The following is a 23,839-nucleotide window of genomic DNA, read 5'->3' on the forward strand; positions in this document are numbered from 1 at the left end:
GCAAAGGCCTGTTGCATCCAGCCCACAGCCAGCGAGGGCTCAAGGCCTGCCAACACCCACGTCGGTGAGCTTGAAAGCAGGTCATCCGGTGATACTTCACTCAAGCCTTGAGATGGCCGCAGCAGCCTTGATGGCAGAGCCCTGGACCAGAGGTCCCCCAGCTGAGTTGCATCCAAATTCCTGACCCACAGAAACTGTGAGATAATGAATGTGCGTTTGTTTTCAGCTCTTAAATTTGGGGGTAACGTGCTCCTCAGCAACAGATATAATATGTGGGGCCACTCCAAGCCTCATCTTCCAAGCCTCCTTCCTGGCCTGCTGCTCAAACTCTTATTACTCTTGGGTGCAAAGGAGGCTCCCAGTTCCAGGGCCAGGAATTCCATTCTGTGTTGTTGATGTTTTTTCTTTTTGGCCATGCCAGCCGCATGCAGAAGTTCCCAGTTCCCTGCTACTGAACCATAGCAAATCCTTAACTGATAGGCCACCAGGAAACTCTCTGTGTGTCTTTGTCTTTTTAATTTTTAACATTTTTTATTTTTTATTAAGGTAGAGTTGATTATTGTTGTGCTCTCTTATGTCTTTGGATGAAGTTGCGTGGCTTTTTGTTTGTTTGTTTTTTGTTTTTTTGTTTAATGGCTGAACCTGCGGCATATGGCATTTCCAGGCAGGGGTTGAATCTGAGATATAGCTACAGCAGCGCCAGATCCTTTAACCCACTGAGCAAGGCCGGGGATTCAACCCACACCTCCGCTGTGACCTGACTGCTGTAGTAAGATTTTTAACCCATGCGCCACAGAGGGAACTCCCTGAAGTTACATGCTTTGCGTACCACTCTTGTATTGGTTTTCTGTGGCTGGGTAACAAATTATCCCAAAACTTAGCTTTTTGAATGAATATGTATTTGAGAAGGCCAGGAACTTGGGAATGGCTTAGGCTGCTGCCTTGGACTCAGGAAATATCATGAGATTGGGTAAATAAAAATCTTTTAAAAATGACAATTTTGGAGTTCCTGTCGTGGCGCAGCGGTTAACGAATCCGACTAGGAACCATGAGGTTTCGGGTTCGATCCCTGCCCCTGCTCAGTGGGTTAACGATCCGGCGTTGCCGTGAGCTGTGGTGTAGGTTGCAGATGCGGCTCGGATCCCGCGTTGCTGTGGCTCTGGCGTAGGCTGGCGGCTACAGCTCCGATTTGACCCCTAGCCTGGGAACCTCCATATGCCACGGGAGTGGCCCAAAAAAATAGCAAAAAGACAAAAATAAAATAAAATAAAATAAAAATAAAAATGACAATTTTTCTGGTGACAAAAGGAAAAAATATCCTCCTCCAACTCACCTTTTCTTCCAGCATTGCTTTTGGACAACTTGTAATTTTAAATCCTTTCTCTCCATCAGACATGTCAATCTTTTTTTTTTTTTTTTTTCCTTTTCTCTTTAGGGCCTCACCTGCTAGGGGTCAAATCAGAGCTACAGCTGCCGGCCTACACCACAGCCACAGCAATACCAGATCCCAGCTGCGTCTGTGACCCACACCGCAGCACACGGCAATGCTGGATCCTTAACCCACTGAGCAAGGCCAGGGATCGAACCCGCAACCTCATGGATACTAGTCCGGTTCTCGACCTGCTGAGCCACAGTGGGAACTCCATGTAAGTCTCTATAAAATCCAACTAAGGGGAGTTCCTGTTGTGGCTCGGCTGGTTACAAACCCGACTGGTATCCACAAGGATTCTTGTAAACTGTGGTGTAGATCGCAGATGCAACTTGGATCCAGCGTTGCTGTGGCTCTGGCGTACGCTGGCAGCTACAGCTCTGATTTGACCCTTAGCCTGGGAATTTCCATATGTTTCAGGTGCAGCCCTAGGAAGCAAAAAAATAAAAAATAAAAAGCTAATCGAGGAGTTCCCGTCGTGGCGCAGTGGTTAACGAATCCGACAAGGAACCATGAGGTTGCGGGTTCGGTCCCTGCCCTTGCTCAGTGGGTTAATGATCCAGCGTTGCCGTGAGCTGTGGTGTAGGTTGCAGACGCGGCTCGGATCCAAAGAAATAGCAAAAAGACAAAAAAAAAAAAAAAAAAAAAAAAAAAAAGCTAATCGAGCCTCTTGCTGGTTTTGCACCCTAAGACTGTCTTTCTTGGAGGTCTTGGAGCCTCTCTGCAAGGTGAACACCAAGAAGGATGGTGCCTTGCTTCCCTTGCTGTGTGGGAGTTTCGCCTCTGTACCTGGTCCCCAGTTAAAACTTCCTGCTGTCAAAAAGACAGGTTTAATTTTCCTTTTGGACAAAGATGACTCTTGTGTATATGAGTTGTGTCTGCTTATCTATATAAAAGGGGAGATTTCTTTCTGTCTTTGAAATCTCTTTAGTGGATTGTCCGTGATACACAGCATAGTTTGGTTTGATCCTTATTCAGTAACAAAACTGCTTTATTCTTTTCTACATTTTTTTTTTTTTTTGGTCTTTTTAGGGCCACACCCGAGGCACATGGAGGTTCCCAAGCTAGGGGTCTAATCGGTGCTGTAGCGGCCAGCCTGTGCCACAGCCACAGCAATGCCAGATCCTAGCCGTGTCTGCAACCTACACCACAGCTCACGGCAGATCGTTAACCCACTGTTCGAGGCCAGGGATCGAACCCACAACCTCCTGGTTCCTAGTTGGATTCTTTTCTGCTGCACCACGACTCCATCTTTTCTCCATTCTGAGCAGAGGTTTTACAGGGTTGGCAAGAGATTTTTTTTCTTTTTTCTTTTTTTTTGGCTGCCTCTCGGCATATGGAGTTCCTGGAGGCCAGGGATCAGATTTGAGCAGCAGTTGTGACCTGTGCCGCAGCTTTGGCAACACCAGATCCTTAACCAGCTGTGCCAGAACAGGGATTGAACCTGTGTCTCAGTGCTCCAGAGGCACTCCTGATCCTGATGGGCCACAGCAACACTCAGATTTTATTTCCCTAATAGTTACATTTAAGACATCAGCTGCAGTTGCAATCATCTGAAGGCTTGACTGGGGCTGGGGTACTGATTCTGAGATAGCTCAGTCACATAGCTCTTGGCAGCTGGCCCCAGTTCCTTGCTGGCTATTTATAAGAAGACTCAGTTTCTTATCATGTGACCCTCTCCTTAGGGCTGCTTGAGTGTCCTCAGGGCCAACAGCTGGCTTCTCTCAGAGTGAATTATCTGAGAAAGGAGTAGGCTAGAATGCATTTTATGACTAGTTTTGGAAGTGATAATGACATCACCTCTGCCACATTCTATTTGTTAGATGTGAGTCACAAAGTCCAGCCCACATTCAAAGTTAAGGGAGGAGATTAAGCTCCCCCTCTTAAGGGAGGTGTCAAGTAACCTTCGTATCAAAACCATGCAATACGGAGTTCCCGTTGTGGCGCAGTGGTTAACGAATCCGACTAGGAACCATGAGGTTGCCGGTTCGATCCCTGCCACTTGCTCAGTGGGTTAAGGATCCGGCGTTGCCGTGAGCTGTGGTGTAGTGTAGGTTGCAGACGCGGCTTGGATCCCGCGTTGCTGTGGCTCAGGCGTAGGCCAGTGGCTACAGCTCTGATTAGACCCCTAGCCTGGGAAGGGAGCCAAGGGAGCGGCCCAAGAAATAGCAAAAAGACAAAAAAAAAAACAAAAAAACAAAACCATGCAATACAACAAGTGCCAACAAGCTAGTTGGTGTCATCAATCCAAAAGGCATGAAGTTAGTCCTTGTGCAAGAAAACGAAAGATGCCCTGAAAACGTGCAGCTTTTATTTATGTATTTTTATTTGTATTTTTTTGGCCACGCCTGTAGCATGTGGAAGTTCTCAGGTCAGGGATTGAACCTGCGCCATAGCAGTGACCCGAGCCGCAGCAGTGACAACACCAGATCCTTAACTGCTAGTCCACCAGGGAACTCCCCTGCAGCTTTTATATGAAATGACTTGACTGAGGTTTTTTAAGATGTGACAACAGTCCTAATAATTTCCATGCACCATGCACTCCAGGCACTCTCTATGGACGAGGTTTGAAATACAAATTACACTTTCAGCGATTCTGCACTGTCTTAAATGCTCTGATATTTGCGTGAAAAACTGACATTGTGTAATATAAAGACAAACGCTAAAAGTCATGATCATAATTTAAATTTTTTTCTTTAATTAGAATGACAATAAATAGCAAACAGAAAACAAGTCAGAGGGACTGCACAATAAAGGGGAAAGTTCTATATTTTAGTACATTTAACAGCACTTTCTCCTGCTTTTGACCTGGGGAACCCACGTTGTCATCTTGCACTGGGCCCCCTCAAATTCCGCAGCTCACCCTGTTTGTCAGCTTCATTCCCTCGGTAATTTCTTGTGCTTTATTTTCACATCCTTACAGACATGTTCGTTTTCTACCTAATTTTGCACTCTTTCTCAAAGAGCATCCCCAGAATGTTAAAATCTTCAGGCCCCCACATAAGCCATACCCTCCCAGCATCCACCATATCTTGAGCGATGCAATCACTAATTCCCCCCCCTTACACTTTTTCATGCAGTAAACCTATAGAGCTCTTAGGATCAGTGGTGGGGGGAAATTCCTCACAAGAGAATGTCATTTCAAAAATTAAAGGAAATCGTTGGTACCCGAGTGCAAGCCGGAAACCTGGCCGGGGGAAGTGGGCCAGAAATCGGGGTCCTGGGGAGGGAGCCCGGGAGCATGCGCTCCCGCAAGGCCTGTGCTCTGGCGCGTCCCCTTTAAGGGGCGGGGCCGGGGCGGGGCTGGAGGCCGCCCGCTCTCCCAAGCTGCCCCGCGCGCGCGCGCGCCGGCAGTTCGGCCACGTCCCTGGCCACGTCGCGCCCGCTCTCGCCATCTTTCGCCGCTTCCTCTTCGGGGCTGCTGCAGCTGCCTGAGCCGCCGAGCCTGGGGCCACCGCGCCGACCGCCGTCGCCATGAACATCTTCCGGCTGACCGGGGACCTGTCCCACCTGGCGGCCATCGTCATCCTGCTGCTGAAGATCTGGAAGACGCGCTCCTGCGCGGGTGAGCGGCGGGCGAGGCCCTGGAGAGGCTCGGGCGCGGGGCCGGGTCGCTGGGAGGACCCGGCGACCTCGGCTGTCCCAAGCCCGCGGGCCTGCGCCGACCCGACACACCCCCTCGGCGGGCCTGGCGGGCGACCGGGCCGCGCAGGGTGGGGGGATTCTGCGGCCCCTCGGGGTGGGAGCGCAGGGCCGGGCGAGGTGTGGCGGCGCTGGGCCAGTCTCTGCTCTCGGTCGGCTCCCGAACTTGAACCGTCCGGGAGGGGGAGGCGCCAGGTGGACAGCGCGGGGCCTTGTTCTATCTGAAAAGTTGGGATCGGGGCGGGGGTCCGGCCGGCGCGCCCCCGGCCCTCGGCTTCATTGGGCGCTTCTCCGAGCGCCTAGAACGGGGGTCTCGAGATGCGCGGAGCCGGCGGATCAATGGGACGCGCGGGAGGAGGATGGGCAGGATCTCGGCGGCTGGGCCTGACGTGGCAGCTTCCCCAGCCCGGGAGGTGGAGCGGGCGCGGGGAGAGGTCACCCCGCTCCCCACCCTGCACCCTCGAGGACTGGCCTTTAGGCCAGGGTGTCCGGGCAGGCCTGTCCCTAGTGTCCTGAGTCTGGGCTTCGCCCCAGCTCTCGGGTGCAGGATCGCGCTCGCCACAGGAGGAGGAGGTATGGGGAGGTCTCTAATCGAATTTCTTGGGCAGTTAATGCTGCTTTGAGGAACGAACCAGTTTGTCAAACTCCGAGTGTCTCCCTCTAATAACGGGTTCTCTTAAACCTGCGGCGGGGCGCCGGGTACGGCAGAGGTCTCTGTGGTCTCCTGTAATTCCTCACTCCACGTCACCAGTGAGTTGGCGGCTCCCCCTTGGGGAGTACACATTTCATGCTCACATTGCTGGAAGGCAGTGAGACACTTCTTCCCCGGATAGTAGTGGTGTTTTACCTTCCATTAGCTCCAAAAGCTTAAGAATGGAGAATTTTTAAATAATTTCTTAAAATGCAATGTCTTCCTTAAACATATTTTTGATGCCACGGCCTCAGTATAACAATGTCTGATGAATTAATTAAGTTTTGTAAACAGTAAAAGATGGAATCCCAAGGGACCTGGGTGGCAGAGATAGATACAGTTTACCTACTGGGCTTCTCAACATTTTTCATCTCTAAAGTTACACCCCCCCCCCCATCTTCGACTGCTGTCTTCAGGCCTCACCTATCTCCCTGGAATATAGCTGAGATCCAGGAAGTAAGCAAAACCAAAAAAGACCTTTGAGCAATCAAAATGGATGTGACAAAGTCCATGGACTGAAACCAGCGTGTTTGACTTGGAGGTGATCTCTCAATTTACACATAGTTCTCAGGAGCTCAGGTTTCCAGTGACAGCATCGCAATTTCAGTAATTTTGATAGCTGATATTTAAGCGCTTGTTATGTACTAGGTAGTGAGCTAAGTGCCTTATATGGCTTAGCCAGCGTAGTCCTGGAAATAACCTGACGGGGCAAGTGCCATTGTCCCCATTCTGTGGACAAGGAAACTGAGTCTTAGAAAGAGAAAATTAGTGGTAGGGCCAGGATTGGAACACAGGTAATCAGGATTTAAATAAATATCTATTTGGCCTAAGTAATTTTGGTTTAAACATTTGATGCCAGGTCAGTAATTTAGGTCATTTTTTGCCACACTCAGAAAATGTTATTTTCCCCCTGCTTTATTGAGATATAATTGATATATAACATTGGATTGATTTTTGGTTTACAATGTTAAGGAATGTGTATATATTGCAAAATGAGTACCACGAGTGTAGGTAGCATCCATCACCACATATATTACGTTTTTTTCCCTGGTGGTGAAATATTTTAAGATCTAAGCAACTTTCAAATCTACAGGACACGCTTGTTAACTGCAGTCACCTGGCCTCATATGACCATCCGCAGGATTTCCTTACCTCCTAGCTGGAAGTTTGTACCTTTTGCTCAACCCCTGCCCCTGCCATGCTCAAAGATATTATTATTTTTTTTTCTTTTTTTTTTTGTCTTTCTGTCTTTTCTAGGGCATGTGGAGGTTCCCAGGGTAGGGGTCCAATTGGAGCTGTAGCCGCCGGCCTACACCAGAGCCACAGCAACACCAGATCCAAGCTGCGTCTGCGACCTACACCACGGCTCACAGCAACGCTGGATCCTTAACCCATCGAGCAAGGCCAGGGATTGAACCCGCAACCTCATGAGCTATGATGGGAACTCCCGAGATCTTATTTTTAATCTCTATTGTCACTCCAAAATCTTTGTAAAAGTCTGCTCTTTCACATGTTTCTCAGAATTCCCTTCTCTGTCAAGTCATTAAATGTGGAGACGCTATCTCCTAAACACATGTCTCAGCTAAGTAATGCTGAATATAGAATTCTTAACGGAACCTTGAGTGATAGGAGAAAGTGAGAGCGTTTGCTATTTTGTTTGTTTTTTCATATTCGCTATTTTCATTTGGGAGATTTAGGAGCATTTAGTAAAATACAAGCTACTTCAGCCAAAATGATAAGGAAGGTAAATCAAGTTAAGTGTGTGTGTTTGCCAAGTATTCCAGTAGGTCCTCAGCTCTTCTCATTGGCAGACTTAGGATCATTTTAGTTCTCACAGGTGAGACTTCCTGGCCTTGTAAAAATCAAAATCACCAAGATTATTTGTTCAGAATTAAACTCTGAATTAGACTAGCTCCCGTGTTTCGCCATCCTAAATTATAAAGTTGTTTAGAGACTTTGGAAGAGTAAGAATTTGATATGAGTTTCTCAAATAACTGGAATAGGAGACATACACATTCAGGTTGTGTTTCTCACTTTGAAAATACTGGTATTAGGGTTTGTTTTAGGATTTTGGTGCTGTAGCCTGGGAGGGCAGTGGCACCCATGGCATGTGGAATTTCCTGGGCCAGGGATCAAACCCCGGGCCACAGCAGCGACCAGAGCCACTGCAGTAACAAGGCGGGATCAGTAACCTGCTGAGCCACAGGAGCGTGTCTGCCACTGTCATTACTGGGGCGGTGCCCAGATGAAATGTTTCTCATCTTTCTGAGCTACGCTTGCTGCGGGAACCACAGTTTGCTCAAGTTACCACTTTGTTTTCCCACACACTGACCTGGGTGGCATTGGGATCCAGCCTTGGTTTGTAGCTGAAGAACTTCCTGTCTGTGTTTTCCGATGGGCTGCGAGAATTTTTAAGCACTGCAGCTACTGTGTTAAAGCTACTAGTGGACTTTGGAGTTCCCATCGTGGCGCAGGGGTTAACGAACCCAACTAGGAACGGTGAAGTTCCCACGATGGGAACTCTAAAGTCCACTAGCAGCTTTAACACAGTAGCTGCAGTGCTTAAACCCGATGAGGTTGCGGGTTCGATCCCTGGTCCTGCTCAGTGGGTTAAGGATCCGGCATTGCCGTGAGCTGTGGTGTAGGTCGCAGGCGGGCCTCAGATCCTGCACTGCTGTGGCTGGGGTGTAGGCCAGCAGCTGTAGCTCCAATTAGACCCCTAGCCTGGGAATCTCCATATGCTGCAGGTGTGGCCCTAGAAAAGACACACACACAAAAAGCTACTAGTTCCCGCAATGGTTAACGAATCTGACTAGGAACCATGAGGTTGCGGGTTCAATCCCTGGCCTTGCTCAGTGGGTTAAGGATCCGGAGTTGCCGTGAGCTATGGTGTAGGTTGTCGATGTAGCTCAGATCCTGCGTTGCTGTGGCTCTGGCGTAGGCTGGTGGCTACAGCTCCAATTAGACCCCTAGCCTGGGAACCTCCATATGCTGCGGGAGCAGCTCAAGAAAAGGCAAAAAGACAAAAAACGTAAAAAATTAAAAAAAAAAAATTAAGGAAGCTACTAGTGGAGTTCTTCTGAGATCCCCAGCTCCCAGCCAGCCTCCCAGCCCTCCCCTTCCCTCCTCCACTTGTTGCTTCGACCTTTGTTAGCTGCTGTCCTGTAAGTGGCAGGTCTTTCATCCTGCCAAACGTGCCAGTAACGTACAGTGCCCCTGCATTTCTTGTAATTGGACACTCTGTATTTTTCACACTCGGGGAGAGCACCTCATCTTTTATTGTCCTTAGTACTTCAGGAAGCTTGTGCCTCCCGTTCCCAGCCCCCTCTTAGTAGCAGCTGTCACCTCTGCTCTTTTGAGTGCCAGTCTCCTGTGTCATTATTGCTGTCCCTCGCCGACCACTCAGCATGTGCCAGGCACTGGGGACACAGTTTGGAGCAGCAGCTTGTCGCTGCCAAAAGTCTCTGCTCCCAAGAAAGCTGCAACTTAGTTGATAAGACGTCTATACCAAGATAAAAATACAGGGTATCAAACTCCATAGGGAGTAAATGCTGTGGCTGTGAAGTGGCAAGAAAGACCCCACGGGAGGGTCTGAGACTTCGGTGAAGAAAAGTGTGAAACTAGGCTGATGGGCGTAGATGACCGCAGTGTATGTTCCCGCCGCGGTCCTGGACAGGACCAGGCAGGCCGGTGAGGAGGCAAGACGCTGCCTATCCCCAGATTTATTGACTGATTCCGACTGTCATCACAGTCAAAGCCAAGAAACTGGGAGAAATACTCTGCAGTAAGTCTCAGTGACCGGGCTCCCCCCCACCACCACCCGGTGGCCTAGCAGTTAAGGATCTGACGTCACTGCTATGGTTCCATCCCTGGCCTGGCCAAAAAGAATTCCAAGTGACAGACAGTAGGTTAATATCCATAGTAAAATACTCCTACAAATTAAGAAAACAAACCTGTATGATTGGGTCATTTTGCTGTACAGCAGAAATTGGTACAACATTGTAAACCAACTGTACTCTAATAAAAAAGTAAAACAGAACAACACAAAACAAACCTGATAGAAAAATGGGCAAAGTTGGCAGTTCACAAAAGAATAATAGAAGGCCAGTTAAGTGTGAAAGAATGCCATCTCACTCATAGCTAGGAACTTGGGCAGTAGGACAGCAGTGCATGCCATCCTTTGCCCGCTGAGTGGGAGAGAGTCCAGGGTTTAGGATACAGGCAAGGGTGTGAGGCACAGGGTAGTCTCGTCTAGTGTTAGTGAATGTATCAGTTGGCACAGCCCATGCAGGCAAGTGTTCATGTATTTTATCCTAGCATTTCTAGGGAATTTGAACTGCAGATACTGTCATGCACATGAGCAAACTATATATAGATATAAAGATGTTTATTGTACCTAAATAAGTGTAAAACACAGTTGATGGATGAAAAGACATTCATGTGGTATATATGAGAACAAAAATTGTACACGACCCAAATATTCATTAATGGGGGGGCTGGTCACACAAATGTTGGTACATTCACACTGTGGAACACTATGCAGCCATGAAAAAGGATGAGCTAAAAGTATGAACAGAAGATGTATCTGAGATATTCAGTTTGAAAAGCAAATTGTAAAGCGAGAGATTGTGCACGGCCCTTCAATAAGGGGCAGGTGTGTGTGGACACACGAGGCAAGGGGCTTTAAAAAAAAAAAAAAAAAGCCTGGAAAGTTGCACTTAAAATGGAGGTAGGAGGGGTATTTAAAAGGTCCTTTTGGCTTTTACTCCATATATTTCAGCCCAGTTGGTATTTTTAATAAAACAGCATGAATTCCTCTGAAAATAAGAAAAAATGGCAAAGCAATACATAGTAAAAAGCTGTTATTAAGTATCTGTAGTGTGGTAGGTATAGTAAAAACAAGGTTTTCCAGGAGTTCCCGTTGTGGTGCAGTGGTTAACAAATCTGAGTAGGAACCATGAGGTTGCGGGTTCGATCCCTGCCCTTGCTCAGTGGGTTAAGGATCTGGCGTTGCCATGAGCTGTGGTGTGGGTCACAGATGTGGCTGGGATCTGACATTGCTCTGGCTCTGGCGTAGGCAGGTGGCTACAGCTCTGATTGGACCCCTAGCCTGGGAATCTCCATATGCCGCGAGAGTGGCCCTAGAAAAAAGGCAAAAAGACAAAAAAAAAAAAAGCAGGTTTTCCTACAGTCCCACAGTTTGGTCTAATTTGTCCCCCTTAAGGGGCCAGGTATGTCATGGGCCCTGGCTCACCTGGAGTGTGCGGGGCCTGAGCTTGGACCTACCCTCTGCCTCCAAAGCCTCTCTTTCCCTCGGTCACAAGAGCTGTGTTAAGAGTCAGTGGCCGACTGCGGGGCTGCTAGTTCAAGGGTAAATCCGTGGCTTTTCAGAGTGATTCTGGACCCTTGGAGACAGCGGGTCAGAGCACGGCGCCCAGGATCCTGTCGAATGCTGCGGGCGGATTATCCTCATGGTCTGACCTGCGGTGCTTGCTCGCCCGCCAGCTGTTGCCAGGACAAAAATAATTCGTGGGAGGCTTTTCCGCTTGTTTGAGGGCTCTCTTCTGCACACCAGTGCGAATGTGAGAAATGCACTTTTGACCTGCAGCTTAATTTAAAGTAGTGTACACTGGATTATTTAGTTGTCTGCCTTTACTAAACTTAACTTGGTCCAGGGAGGAAAGGCGGGGGTGGTGTTCAGTTTAATGACTGGTTTCCACCTGCAAGTTATACTCCCTGGTGTGCATGTTTGGTGCATTTGCTGTTGGGTGTGAGTCTTCTCGAGAGCTTGTTCCCGGATAGCAAAGAGCCTTCGAGTGCTGAGGTCAAAACGCAGGGAGCCCCTCTGGCTCCAGAGCCAGTGTTCCCCCTGGAAGGAGATTCCCGCCCCTGCCTGCCCTGTCCTCCCCGGGATCCCTGCCTTCCTGAGGAGGCAGAATAGCTGTTCTGTTTTAAAGGGAAAAGCTGCCACCTGCTCGGCAGGATCTCAAGCCAGGAAGAATAGGGTGGTGCTATAAGGATGCTCAGATTTCCATCGAGGCAGCTCCCGCATGGCTTCTGCACCAGGGGGCAAGCTGCTGGTCTTCTCCTCCCCCGCTCTGGCTGGCAGTAAATCAGGGCAGAGCCCAGAGCCCACCCCCTATTTATGGGCACAGAGACACAGTGTGACCTAGAAACTCGTCGGAGGTGTTAGCCCAAAATACCATAAAATGAGAAAGTAGCCCCATGACATTGAGAATAAAAATGAATTACATTTTTTTGTTGTTGTTCATTCAGCAGCTATTTTCTGGGCCCTGCTGTGTGTCAGGCCCAGTGCGCCACACAGAATTGAGAATGAAATAAGGCCCGACCCCGGCCTTTGGAGAGCTCTGTGTCTGGCGGAGGTAGGCGAGAGGGGGGCAGGCAACGGGATAATCGCAGTATATATATAAGTCCTGCAACAGGAGCTGGGGCAGCAGCTGGCATGAAGTAGTTCCCATTATATACTTGCTGAACGAACAGCACTGAGGGAGGGTGTCTTCAAAGCCGACTTCCCAGAGGAAGTGATATGTGAATTGAGTCGCAGAGGGGCGTGGTACAGGCAGTGCGATAGCCCCTGGTTTTTAGTACAGGCATGCTGAAAAGGGGACAGATTTCAACTTTGCCTGGCTTCCAAAGTTCCATTAGAATAAACCCTTTGCAGCAAAATCTGCCGGTGTTTATCCTATAATTTTTTTTAATTAAAATATTGGAAAGAACCAGAAGTTCCCCTTGTGGCTCAGCGGTGACAAACCCGGCTAGCATCCATGAGGATGCGGGTTTGATCCCTGACCCTGCTCGGGTTGCTGGGAGCTGTAGTGTGGGTCACAGGTGCAGCAGCTTGGATCTGGCATTACCATGGCTGCGGTGTAAGCTGGTGGCTACGGCACTGATTGGACCCCTAGCCTGGGAACTTCCATATGCTGTGGGTGTGGCCCTAAAAAAAACAAAAAAACAACTGTCCTTTCTCCCCTTATCTTGTCTTCTCTCTCCCACGTCCTCTACGTCAATGGCAGCCTCGTTGTTTCTCCTTGGAACGTTGATCTTCCATAAGGAAAAAAAATGTGTTCCCTGTTACCGGGGCAAAGGCTGTAAGGGGCAAGCTTGCTGGCTCTGTCTCCACCTTTGGCCTTTGAAACTGGTTACTACTGATGGGTCCAGGACGGTAGAGTCAACTTTTTCTTCAACTTTTATTTAGATGTTTTTGTAAGTAGGCCGGAGGGGCAATTATTCACACCCAGAAAGTGGCATTTTTAGATCCAGGCTTTTTGTTTCTACGAACTCTAAAATTGTTTTCTAAAATAGTGTTTTTTTGTAAACTATCATTTAAAACAATGTGATTTTCACATTTTGGAATAATGTCACTCATGGTTGGGTGCAGTGACATATCTGCTAAATACAGGCTTGCCTGAATGTCTGATGGTGTGAAGACGCAATGGAGACGGGGTGGACGGGTTCTGACACCTGGTAGGTTCTTTTTCCTTCAGGAACTCACTCTTTCTCCAACATCTGAAACCCGTAGTTCACATCCTTTGTCTGATGATATTTGGCCAAATGCGGATGTCAGGTGCACTCTGTGTGACCTTCTGGATGTTCCCAGCTGGGTCTCCATGTGCCACCCAGTGCTCTGCCGGTCGGGTGGCGATTGGACGTGGAGACAGTTCCAGGATATCAAAACTGCTGCTTTGGAAAGACTAGCAGGTCCCCACCCTCTTGTTGCCATGGTGCCCGGGAACATTCTTGTGTGACTCGGAGGTTGGTTGTGTGATCAATCTAAGAGGTGGAATTTTTGAAAAATTTTCACCTGTCCAAGTAAGTACTGTCCTCAGCCAGCAGCCGCCTCGGGAGGCCGTGCCAGGCCCGGAGGAACTGCTGGTCACACTTTCCCCCGAGGCAGCCTCTCCCACTTGGTTCCTCACCTCCTTAAATCCAGTGAGAGTCCAACTCCATCCTCGAAAGATTTGTCACCATGGGGAACGGTTTTACAATGGGAAGCTGCTGGAGGCAACGGACCGCTTACAGCACTAAATAACAGCAAAATTTTTGAAATAAATTTACTCCTCCTCGGAGATATTTGAGAAGTGTACCGTGCGTCCTGGGGTATTGATGCTGGCATTGGTAGGTCACTGTCCTGCAGTCGCCCATCAGCGAAGGGCAAAAGGCGGTTAGAACCTGCCTGAACGCGTGCGCTGGGGAACGTCGAGGGGAGGAAAAACCGAAAGTGCCCGCGGGTACTGCGCGTCGGCTCAGATGTCAGCTCTGGCCCCGGTGCCCCGCTCTGCAGTGCGGCTCCAGCGCGGGGTCGTGCCGAAGAGTGATCCTCTTCCAGGCCCCTCTAACCCTTTCCTTTTGTCCTTTAGGTATTTCTGGGAAAAGCCAGCTTCTGTTTGCACTGGTCTTCACAACACGTTACCTGGATCTTTTTACTTCATTTATTTCATTATATAACACGTCTATGAAGGTATGGTATGGCGCCCAACCGAATGGATTTTCTCCGTAATTCGCAGGCTTCTGTAATCAAACTGTTTAAGTGTAATTAAACTGTCCCCTGTGCACTTAATTAAGCATCTTCAAGAATAACGTCTTGAAGTTCCCTGGTGGCCCAGCAGGTTAAGGATCTGGGATTGCCACTGCTGTGGCGCAGGTTCCATCCCTGGCCCGGGAACTTCTGCATGCCATAGGTACAGCCAAAAAAATTTTAAAAAGGAAGACTGCCTAAATATGCTGATCTAGACTTAAGCACTGTTAAACCCCCCAGAACATAAAACTGGGAATAAAGTGTTACCACTGAGCATATTTTTTTCTGTTTGGAAGCAGTACTAAAGTGCTTTGCACTTGGAGATGTTTTAGTTCCTCAACTGTGATAAATTTCTAAAGCACTTGAAAACCCTATAAGAGGGGTGACAATTATATTTCCAAGGAGTGGGAAATTACAATCATAGACTTGCTGAGAAAACCAGCAGGTTGGTTCAGAGCGAGAAGCGAAAGCCGGGTTCCTCACTGCCCAGCCCTATCCTGTTGCTCCATGAGGTGTTCCGTCTTTGGTGTTTTTACTGTGCTTAAAAACATCTATACCATAATTTACTTAATACGGTTTTCAGGAGTTCCCATCCTGGCCCAGCGGTAACGAACCCCATTAGCATCCATGAGGACGAGGGTTCGATTCCTGGCCTTGCTCAGTGGGTTAAGGATCAAGCGTTGCCATGAGCTGTGGTGTAGGTCACAGATGGGGCTCAGATCCCACAGCGTTGTTGTAGCTGTGGTGTGGGTCGGCAGCTGCAGCTCCAGTTGGACCCCTAGCCTAAGAACTTCCATTTGCATCCCTAAAAAAGAAAAAAAAAAAAAAAAGCGTGTGTGTATATATATATGGTTTTCAAACCCTTTACCATATCCATGACATGTCTGGTGTTCTATTTTTCGTAATTCACATGAATACAAATGTATAACCATCAAAATGCAGAATGTTTGCATACCACCTGGCATCCTGTGTCCCACCAGCGTGCCATGCTCCCTGCTTAAGCTGCCTCAGTTCTTTCCCACAGGCAGTGGGCTCCCACTTGGTGAACCCCCTAGGGCACACTGGGAGCGGCGGACACAGGCAGCCCGCATGGTCTGGCGGGCCGTGGTAGACCGATCACAGCAGTTCTGTTTGCGGTTGGTGCTGTGAAGAAGTGCGGGCTTTCAGGATGTGTGAAGGGTGTCTCATTGCATTCATTCGTTCATTCTTCCGATGCTTAGCGAGCGACTTTGTGCTGGACGCTTGGTAGACGCTTGGTCATGGGCACCCAGGAAAGTCAGGTTTAAGCCAGCGCCATTGGCATGATATTAAAACAGTTCCCCCAACACTGTGTGTTCAAAGGCATTTTTATAAGCGTGGGTCAAAGTAGACAAAGCCGTATTTGAGCCTGTGGTCTTTACTAAGAAGCAAACTTGTGTTACCTGTAAGTCATTCCATTGTTCATTACCAAGGGATGGGAGCCTCGTCGTCAGGAAATAATTAGCTTTTACTCACAAATGGCGAGGTCCTTGCTTGCGGTCCAGGCAGGTTAGAACTGCAGCCGTCAGAGGTGTGTGAGCAAGACTCCTCTTCCCTCCCCCTCAGCACGCACGGCTTCCAGAGGAATCCTTGCTCGCTTAATTGTAGCTTCCAAGCACTACGTCCTGCAGATCAGGCGAGTGAGAGCCACGTTTTATGTGTGCCCAGCTTTTACTTGAAATGCCAGGCAGTGGGGAGAAAGTAACTGCTTTCCCCAGTGGCGGCTGAAGCCTGGGCTGGCGGGGGCAGGGGCCTCTGTCCATAGATGGGATTTGTGTGTACATGTAGGTTACATCTTATTTTATTCACGTACGTAGACTTGTGTGTAGCGAGAAGTCCTGTGACAGCGCGCGAGTGTTCCTTGTCCCTGAGTGTGTGCTGAGGAGCGAGCGGGGTGTGTGTGACTTCTTCAGCGTGTGAGTGTGAACAACAGCGTGGATGTTTTGTTGACTGTTTATTTGCAAGTTAACTTCATGAGAAGCTGCCAGGGACAGGAGTTCCCTGGTGGTTCAGCAGGTGAAGGATGCGGTGCTGTCACTGCTGTGAATTTCCACATGCTTTAGGCGAGGCCAAAAAAAAAAGATGCCAGGAACAGTTTAGTGTCTTAGTTTTGTTTTGTTTTTAAGCATATGAGGACTTGATGGTGGCTCTCATTTTCTTATTAAGTCCTTTTGCCCAAATGTTTTCCTAATTGAGTTTCACAGGTTGGCTTTTCTGAAGAGAAGTGGTACCAGACAGTGCAGCTCCTCTCCCAGTTGTCTGTGTTGATGGCCTAAAACTGCTCTTTAGTCCTTGAGCCTAAAATTAGGCGGCCTGGTGTAATTTCAGAAGGTTGGGCTTTTTCCTTAGGTTCAGTGAATACATAGTGTTTCACCTTTCGAATGTGAAGGAACGGATAGCTAAATGGTAAACCCTCGCACAGCTGCATGGCTGGGTGAACGTGAGGCAGCAGTGTTTGACAAATCATCTCCTTTGGGCTTTTTCTTTTCTTATGTTACCAGACAAAACTGCATAGTAACACTGAATGTTCAGTGTTAGAGTAACGCAGTACAAGTTAAAAGCGTCACTGTAGTTTAACATGAGTTCCATTGTCTGTCTCATCTTTAGATGCAGCACTAGCTCAGAAATGCCATCAGGAAAGGCGTTGGTTTTGGACTGCTTTGCACTTCATGTTCCCTTGTTTTCTAAAGCTACTATGTAATAGTTTAAAATGAGACTGAAAATACGTTCTCGGCAGTTCCATATGAAGTTCCACTTACACCTGACCTGTGGTCCAGCAGTCCCACTCCTAGGTACTTACCCAAGGGAAGTGGAAACTTTGACTCATGGAAAAGCCTGTACCCCAGTGGTCGCAGCGGCTCTATCCACCCTCCCCCCCCCCCCCAGCTGGAAACAACCCACTTGCTCTTTAACTGGTCGGGGGGTGAACAGCTGTGGTACCCAGTCATGGGCTGATGCTTCAGAATACGGAGGGACCAGTTCCTAATACACATGGCACCACGAACTCAGATCACGATGCTTACTGAGAGAAGCTGGTCTTAAAGATGACATACCGACTCTAGAAAAGGCAGACCCCTCAGGGACCAAGAACACATCAGTGACTGCCGGAGCTCAGTCCGGGGGGAAGGCTTGGCGCTGCAGGGGCGGCATGAGGGCGTCTGCAGAGGCTGTGATGGGACTGGTCTGTGTCTGGATTCTGGTAGTGCTTGTGTGGCTTATAGAACTGTACACCCCCCAAAGTGAATCTTACTGTATTTAAGTTGAAATTAAAAATAAATAGACACACATATGGACGATGTAGAAAGCCAAGAGAGTTGGAACAATTGCAAGGTGTTGGTAACCCAGTATTTCTTCTTGTCTTTTCAGCTCATCTACATTGCCTGCTCCTATGCCACCGTGTACCTGATCTACATGAAATTTAAGGCAACCTACGACGGAAATCATGATACCTTCCGAGTGGAGTTTCTGGTGGTCCCTGTGGGAGGCCTCTCGTTTCTAGTCAATCACGATTTCTCTCCTCTTGAGGTTAGTTAAGAGGTTATTTAGTAGTCGTGTAGTTCCCTAGGGAGGTAGGCCTGTTTGCAGATGATCTGGGGTCATTTGGTTTCATTCCTTTTGTTGCTGTTGTTTGGCAAGCACCTGGCGCAGCATACACTGTGTGACACAAAAAATTGTGGACGGGAATTAAGCACCCAGTTTAGACACTCATGTGGGTGTCTGCTGAATATAAACTTGGGGGGTTCCGTGGTGACTTGGGTTAAGGCTCTGGCATTATCACTGCTGTGGCTTGAGGCACTGCTGTGGTGTGGTTTCACACTGCTGTGGCCTGGGAACTTCTGCATGTCGCTGCTGTGGCTAAAAAAACAAAAAAGAATATAAACTTGGCTTCTCTGATACTATGCAAAGTGCCCTGCCTGTCCGTTTGAAGAACCTGGTTTTCTCCCCACCTTTTTTTTTGACTTGTTTTCAGGGCCACACCAGCGGCACATGGAAGTTCCCAGGCCAGGGGTCGAATCGGAGCTACAGCTGCCGGCCTGCACCACAGCCACAGCAATGTCGGATCTGAGCTGTGTCTGCAACCTACATCACAGCGTAGGGCAACACCAGATCCCTGACCCACTGAGTGAGGCCAGGGATCGAACCCGCATCGTCATGGATACTAGTCAGATTGATTTCTGCTGTGCCACAACGGGAACTCCCTGCTCTGCTTTTGTCTCCTCTTGGTGTACGGGCACAGCTCACTGATGCCGTGTCCGTGAGTCCCTTAAGCGGCTCTGCTGGGCTCATCTCCAGGGAGTGAGGCTGGTGTGCAGGGCCTGCTCCTGAGCGCTCTGTCCGTCCTGAGCATCCTGGGGCTGATGCAGTCACTGAGCGATGGAGAGCGGCTGAGGTACAGGGCGCACCTTGGTTTTGAGACACCCCGGGGATGACTCGCAAGTCCTTTTGTCAGCTTGAATGAAGTGCTGTGTTGAGCAGAGCGTTTACATAATTACAACTCTGGCTTCTTTTGATGTAACCTTATGCCCCAAAGCCTGAAGAACAAGACAAATAGTGGGGGAGGAAAACAGCAGGGAGGGGGACCCACTCAGGGTTGAGTAGGGACCCCGTTCAGAGTGGGATAGGCGTTTGCAGGACGGAACATCATCTGCGTAGAGTCCCAAGATGGTAGAGGGAGGAAGGCCGCGTGGGAGCAGCAGGCGATGAGAGCTCCAGGAGGTGGGCGCGGCCGGGTTTCCTGCGGTCCCTGGAAGCCTTCTCCTTGTCGCTTCCGTGTCTGAGTTACCAGGTTGCGAGGCTGCTCTCTCCCGGGCTCGGGTGCCCGGGCTCCCTGCCGCGCGTGCCGCCTTGCAGTGACGCAGGGGTGTCTCCTGCGACCGCGGGCGGGGCCCTGGCCGTTGACCCCGCGCTCTCTCCCGCAGATTCTGTGGACCTTCTCCATCTACCTTGAGTCCGTGGCTATCCTGCCACAGCTCTTCATGATCAGCAAGACGGGGGAGGCGGAGACCATCACCACCCACTACCTGTTCTTCCTGGGCCTCTACCGCGCCTTGTACCTCGTCAACTGGATCTGGCGCTTCTACTTCGAGGGCTTCTTCGACCTCATTGCCGTGGTGGCCGGCGTTGTCCAGACCATCCTGTACTGCGACTTCTTCTACTTGTACATCACAAAAGGTGCGTCGGGCATTCCCCACGTGGTGCAGCCGGTTAAGGATCCGGCGTTGCCGCCGCTGTGGCTCAGATTCGAGCCACCCCCCCCCCCCCCCAACACAAAAGGGCACGTGTGCCTGCTGTGGTCTGTGCCCTGTGCTCTTTGAGGAGCCCCCTTGCCCAGCGTGCCCCTGATCGGACACTGGCTCACGAAGCAGGTCGGGCTTCAGGAGAACATTGTGGTGACCGAAAGTGACATCCTGGGTCGGGGTTGGCAGTCTGTCTTTTTTCCTTTGCTGTAGCTTTATTGTTTGTCTGCAGTGACACACTTCACTGTAAAATCAGCCAGAGCTACTAATTCTGAAAACAGTCACCCCAGATCCTCCCGCTCGGTGATGGGGATTTTATTGTTAATGTTTCAGTAAGTGTAATGACTTAATGGTACATGATGTAAGCTCTACTTGCTATTCTGCCATCAGCTTTTTTTTTCCCTTAAATATCTGCTTTTTTTGTTTGTTTGTTTTTGCCACAGCCATGGCATGGGGAAATCCCTGACCAGGGATCGAACCCATGCCATACGTGTGGCCTGCACCAAGGCAGGATCCTTAACCAGACGCACCACACAGGAACTTCGGTCTGCATCATTCCTAGCAGCCGTAGAGTATTTCATTATGTGTGTTACTGTAATTTACTTACTCAGCCCCCTATTGATGATGAGTATTTGGGCTGTTACTGGTTTGCTGCTGTTAAAGCCAGTGCAGAAATCAGCATCCTTGTATATGTATATTTTTGTATCTATATGAACAGAAGATACGTGACCTTCACAAAAATCTGATGAAAGCCATGGTCTTTGCTCAGGAAACAATGCACATTTGTACATATGCACACAAACATCCACATTTAGTTTTAGAGAATTCAGGAGCCCCTGTAACCCGGCCACAGACCCCCAGCTAAAAATCATCGCCATATAGTGAAATCCCTAAAGATGAAATTGCTAGGTATAGGGCATGTGTACCTTTTTTTTCTCCCCCTTGCTTTTTAGGGCCGCACCTGTGGCATGCGAAGTTCCCAGCCTGGGCTAGAGGTTGCCGGAGCTGCAGCTGCTGGCCTACACCACAGGCCACAGCCGTGCGTGGTCTGAGCCGCATCTGTGACCTACGCCGCAGCTCATGGCAACGCCAGATACTTAACCCAGTGAGTGAGGCCAGGGATGGGACCCGCATCTTCATGGACAGCGGTCCTTTTCATTACCAGCGAGCCATCAGGGGATCTCCAAGGGCATTTGCATCTCAGCTCTTTTTTTTAATACCCAGAGTTTCACAAGTTATATTTCAGTGTATGTCGATTAAGGGAGAAAGTCATGATAACAAAGAGTTGGGGTGCCCGTCGTGGCTCAGTGGTAATGAACCCGACCTGGATCCATGAGGTTGCAGGTTCGATCCCTGGCCTCGCTCAGTGGGTTAAGGATCCGGCATTGCTGTGAGCTGTAGTGTAGGCCGGCCGCTGCAGCTCCCATTAGACCCCTAGCCTGGGAAGCTCCATATGCCATGGATGTCACCCTAAAAAGACAAAATAAGTAAATCAAAACAAAGAGCTGCTATGAATTGAGTGGCCATCTGAGTTGAATTCGTATTTTTAAATTCCACTGCTGTGGCATCCAGATACACAAAGAAAACTCCAGCCTGGCTGTGTAGGACATTTTCACAGTTCACAGACGCCAAAATCAGATGAGCGTTGCTTGTCAAAAGCCTCTTTCCGTGGACCTTACTGTGTAGCCCCTTGTGCAGGCGTGTACCGCAGGCAGGCGCGCAGGGCTGGGGAGGAGGAACCTGGGAGCTGGTTGGGATCCGTAACCTTTGGTCTTCTCGCCCTCCCTTTACCCTTCCAGTCCTCAAGGGGAAGAAGCTCAGTCTGCCAGCCTAAGTGCCAAAGACCATCACCAGCATCTGCCCTTCAGGTGCTCGGACAGGATTCTTACCACAGCAGAGGCACAAGATGCTTGACACGGAACATCAGAAACGCCACTCTTCTGTTGCAGATGGTCACCGTGGCTCTGTGCGAACCCAGAGGGAAAGAACCAGAAGGTTTCTGTTTAATGCATCTTGCCTTATCTTTTTTTATTACTATGTACAAAGATTTTTTTACACAAAGAAACTTAATGCTGTATTAATAAATTCAGTGTGTAGCTTCAATTGGGGTAGTTGCAAAAGTGAAGGTTTCGTGAGGAATAAGTGCAAACTTTTTTTTTTTTTTTTTTAATTCTTGGAAATTCTTGATTCTTTGTGTCTGCAATGAAATTGTACTCCTTGACAGTTGGTAGATCATATATTCCTCCATCGCTCAGACTCGCATTCCACTCTATTTATTTTTTTGCCAAAAGACAAGGTATCTTTGAAATTCGAGACACTACGTCCCATTCGATGCAGTTGTTCCCAGGTCTTCCACCTGATGTGGAAAGCCTTCCTTGGACGTCACAGCACTACAGTTCAGCCTGCTAAGGATGGCTTGCAAGTCTCCAGGTTTTCATTACCAACCCCTTAGGCTTCTGAATGTAGGTGGAGTCTCACGTAGGGGTCACCAAAGGTGTCTGCTGTCCTCCGCTGCCTAGAAGCATCGGTTTGAGACTGTCCCAAGGGTGTCGGGGATTCGGTGACAGGGGCCCTGGGCTGCTTGCCGTCTGAGCGTGGGCTGCGAGAGACATTCCTGATTTTGCATCTTGGACTCCTCTAAGGAATGGAACACAAGTAGTTACCTGTCACTTTAACATTTCCCATTCCAGAAGATTCCTACAACCATGTCCATGCTCAGATTCGAATGTTGTTGACTAGCCACACTGTGGATAGCAAAATGATTGACCTTTTAAAAAACTGGCAGCCGCACTTGCCATTCTTTTTACTCTGACTTTTGTTTTTATTTTTTGTTTTGTTTTTACTGAGCTCTTGCATGATTTATCTTGTGTTACCATCCTAAATAAATGTTTTATTAAACATAGAATAAACTGTCTTTTTTTTAATGAATCAGGCTTTTGGAACAGCCTGTGTTAGGATGGCTGTTTTGGATTTTCAGTTGGCAACAAAAGCTCTCCCTGGGGCTGCAAACGTTTGCTCTCCACTTAATAATCTAAAACTTTTTGTAACTTTTGTAAGAATTGGAATTTCCCTCCTTATTTTGCTGTCATATCAATTTGCTGCATTTTTTTTTTATTTCTGTGAAAACCGTAGACTTTGTTTTTATGTGATGCCCCGTAAATGTTAAAGTGTTGAATACTAACAGTGTTTATTCCAAGAAGAAAGATGTAGTAGTTTTGCTTGCCACATTAAAGTATCTTGTGGAGGAAGGGAGCTGGATGGGGTTTATTTTGATCAGTGTGTCTCTTAATAGCTTTCTAAATAGGTGGTGTCACTGCACAGCTTAACCTGCTGTCTTCCTCGCTCTCATCTTGCTCTCCCTCCCCGCCCGGCCTCACACCTTTGCTTTTGGGTATCAGGGTGTCTTTCCAGCATCCCAGCCTTGGTTTAGTCTGTGTTTTTATCCTCTTTGGAAGATGTCGATAGCGTGAAGGAAGGGTGAGAAATCCTGTCCTAAGGGGAGCAGACTCCTTGCTGCCCAAACTGGAGGTGGGTAGGGGGCTCACACCTGCTCTTGTGCCTGTACATAACACGCAAGCTGGCATCGGTCCTTGGAGAGGACAGTGCACAGAGCACGCCACCTGATGTATGAAGCGCCAGTGCCTCCGTCAGTCATTCTGCCCAAGTGAAAATAAAGTGGACTCGGCCGTTGCCACCACCAGGGTGACCTCCTCAGAGGTGCCCGAGGGGAGCGCGGGACTGGGGCAGCGGCGGCGGCAGCCTCCCCGCACACGCTGGAAGCAGAGGCACTGTGTGATGCGCCTCACGAAGCACTGTTTCAGAATTGCTCTCACTTCCTGAATAAAGGTTATCAGGTAATTCATATATTTTATCGAGCTGTTTTATTTGTGTGAATTTTTCTTTTCATGTAAAAAGCATAAAGAGAAATGACGCAAAGGTAACGCATTTGCCCACTGAGTACCTGAAACGCTGCTGCTGCTGCTGCTGCTGCTCCTCGCGGACACACATCCATTCTCTGTCCAGGTTCAGCCACGGTGCTTCCTGCTTCCTTTTGGTCTGGGCACAGGGAGAAGTGGGGGGAGGATCCAGCCCAGCCTTTCCAGAGATGCCGACAGGTTGGACGGTTTCCTGGAAGGGTCAAGCGGAGGCTCTGTATCCATAGAAATCCTAAGTGCTTTGTGGGAACCCCACCCTCTAGCTCTGACCTTGGATTTAACCGGAGCCTTGTTCCCGCTCTGTTACCGGCAGAGACTCCTGCTGCAGGACTTCCGTGAGGTGGAAGGGAG

General features: G+C 48.9%; 1 protein-coding gene across 1 annotated transcript; it reads left to right on the plus strand.

The window, feature by feature from the left end:
- Nucleotides 4,764-23,416, plus strand: KDELR2 (KDEL endoplasmic reticulum protein retention receptor 2). Its single transcript, XM_021086076.1, has 5 exons — nucleotides 4,764-4,994; nucleotides 14,141-14,241; nucleotides 17,683-17,841; nucleotides 19,236-19,488; nucleotides 21,353-23,416. Exons 1-5 carry the CDS (start codon nucleotides 4,904-4,906, stop codon nucleotides 21,385-21,387), a joined length of 639 nt encoding a protein of 212 aa, XP_020941735.1. The 5' UTR covers nucleotides 4,764-4,903; the 3' UTR covers nucleotides 21,388-23,416.

The sequence above is a fragment of the Sus scrofa genome, chromosome 3 (genome assembly GCF_000003025.6).
Source record: "Sus scrofa isolate TJ Tabasco breed Duroc chromosome 3, Sscrofa11.1, whole genome shotgun sequence".
Lineage (NCBI taxonomy): Eukaryota > Metazoa > Chordata > Mammalia > Artiodactyla > Suidae > Sus > Sus scrofa.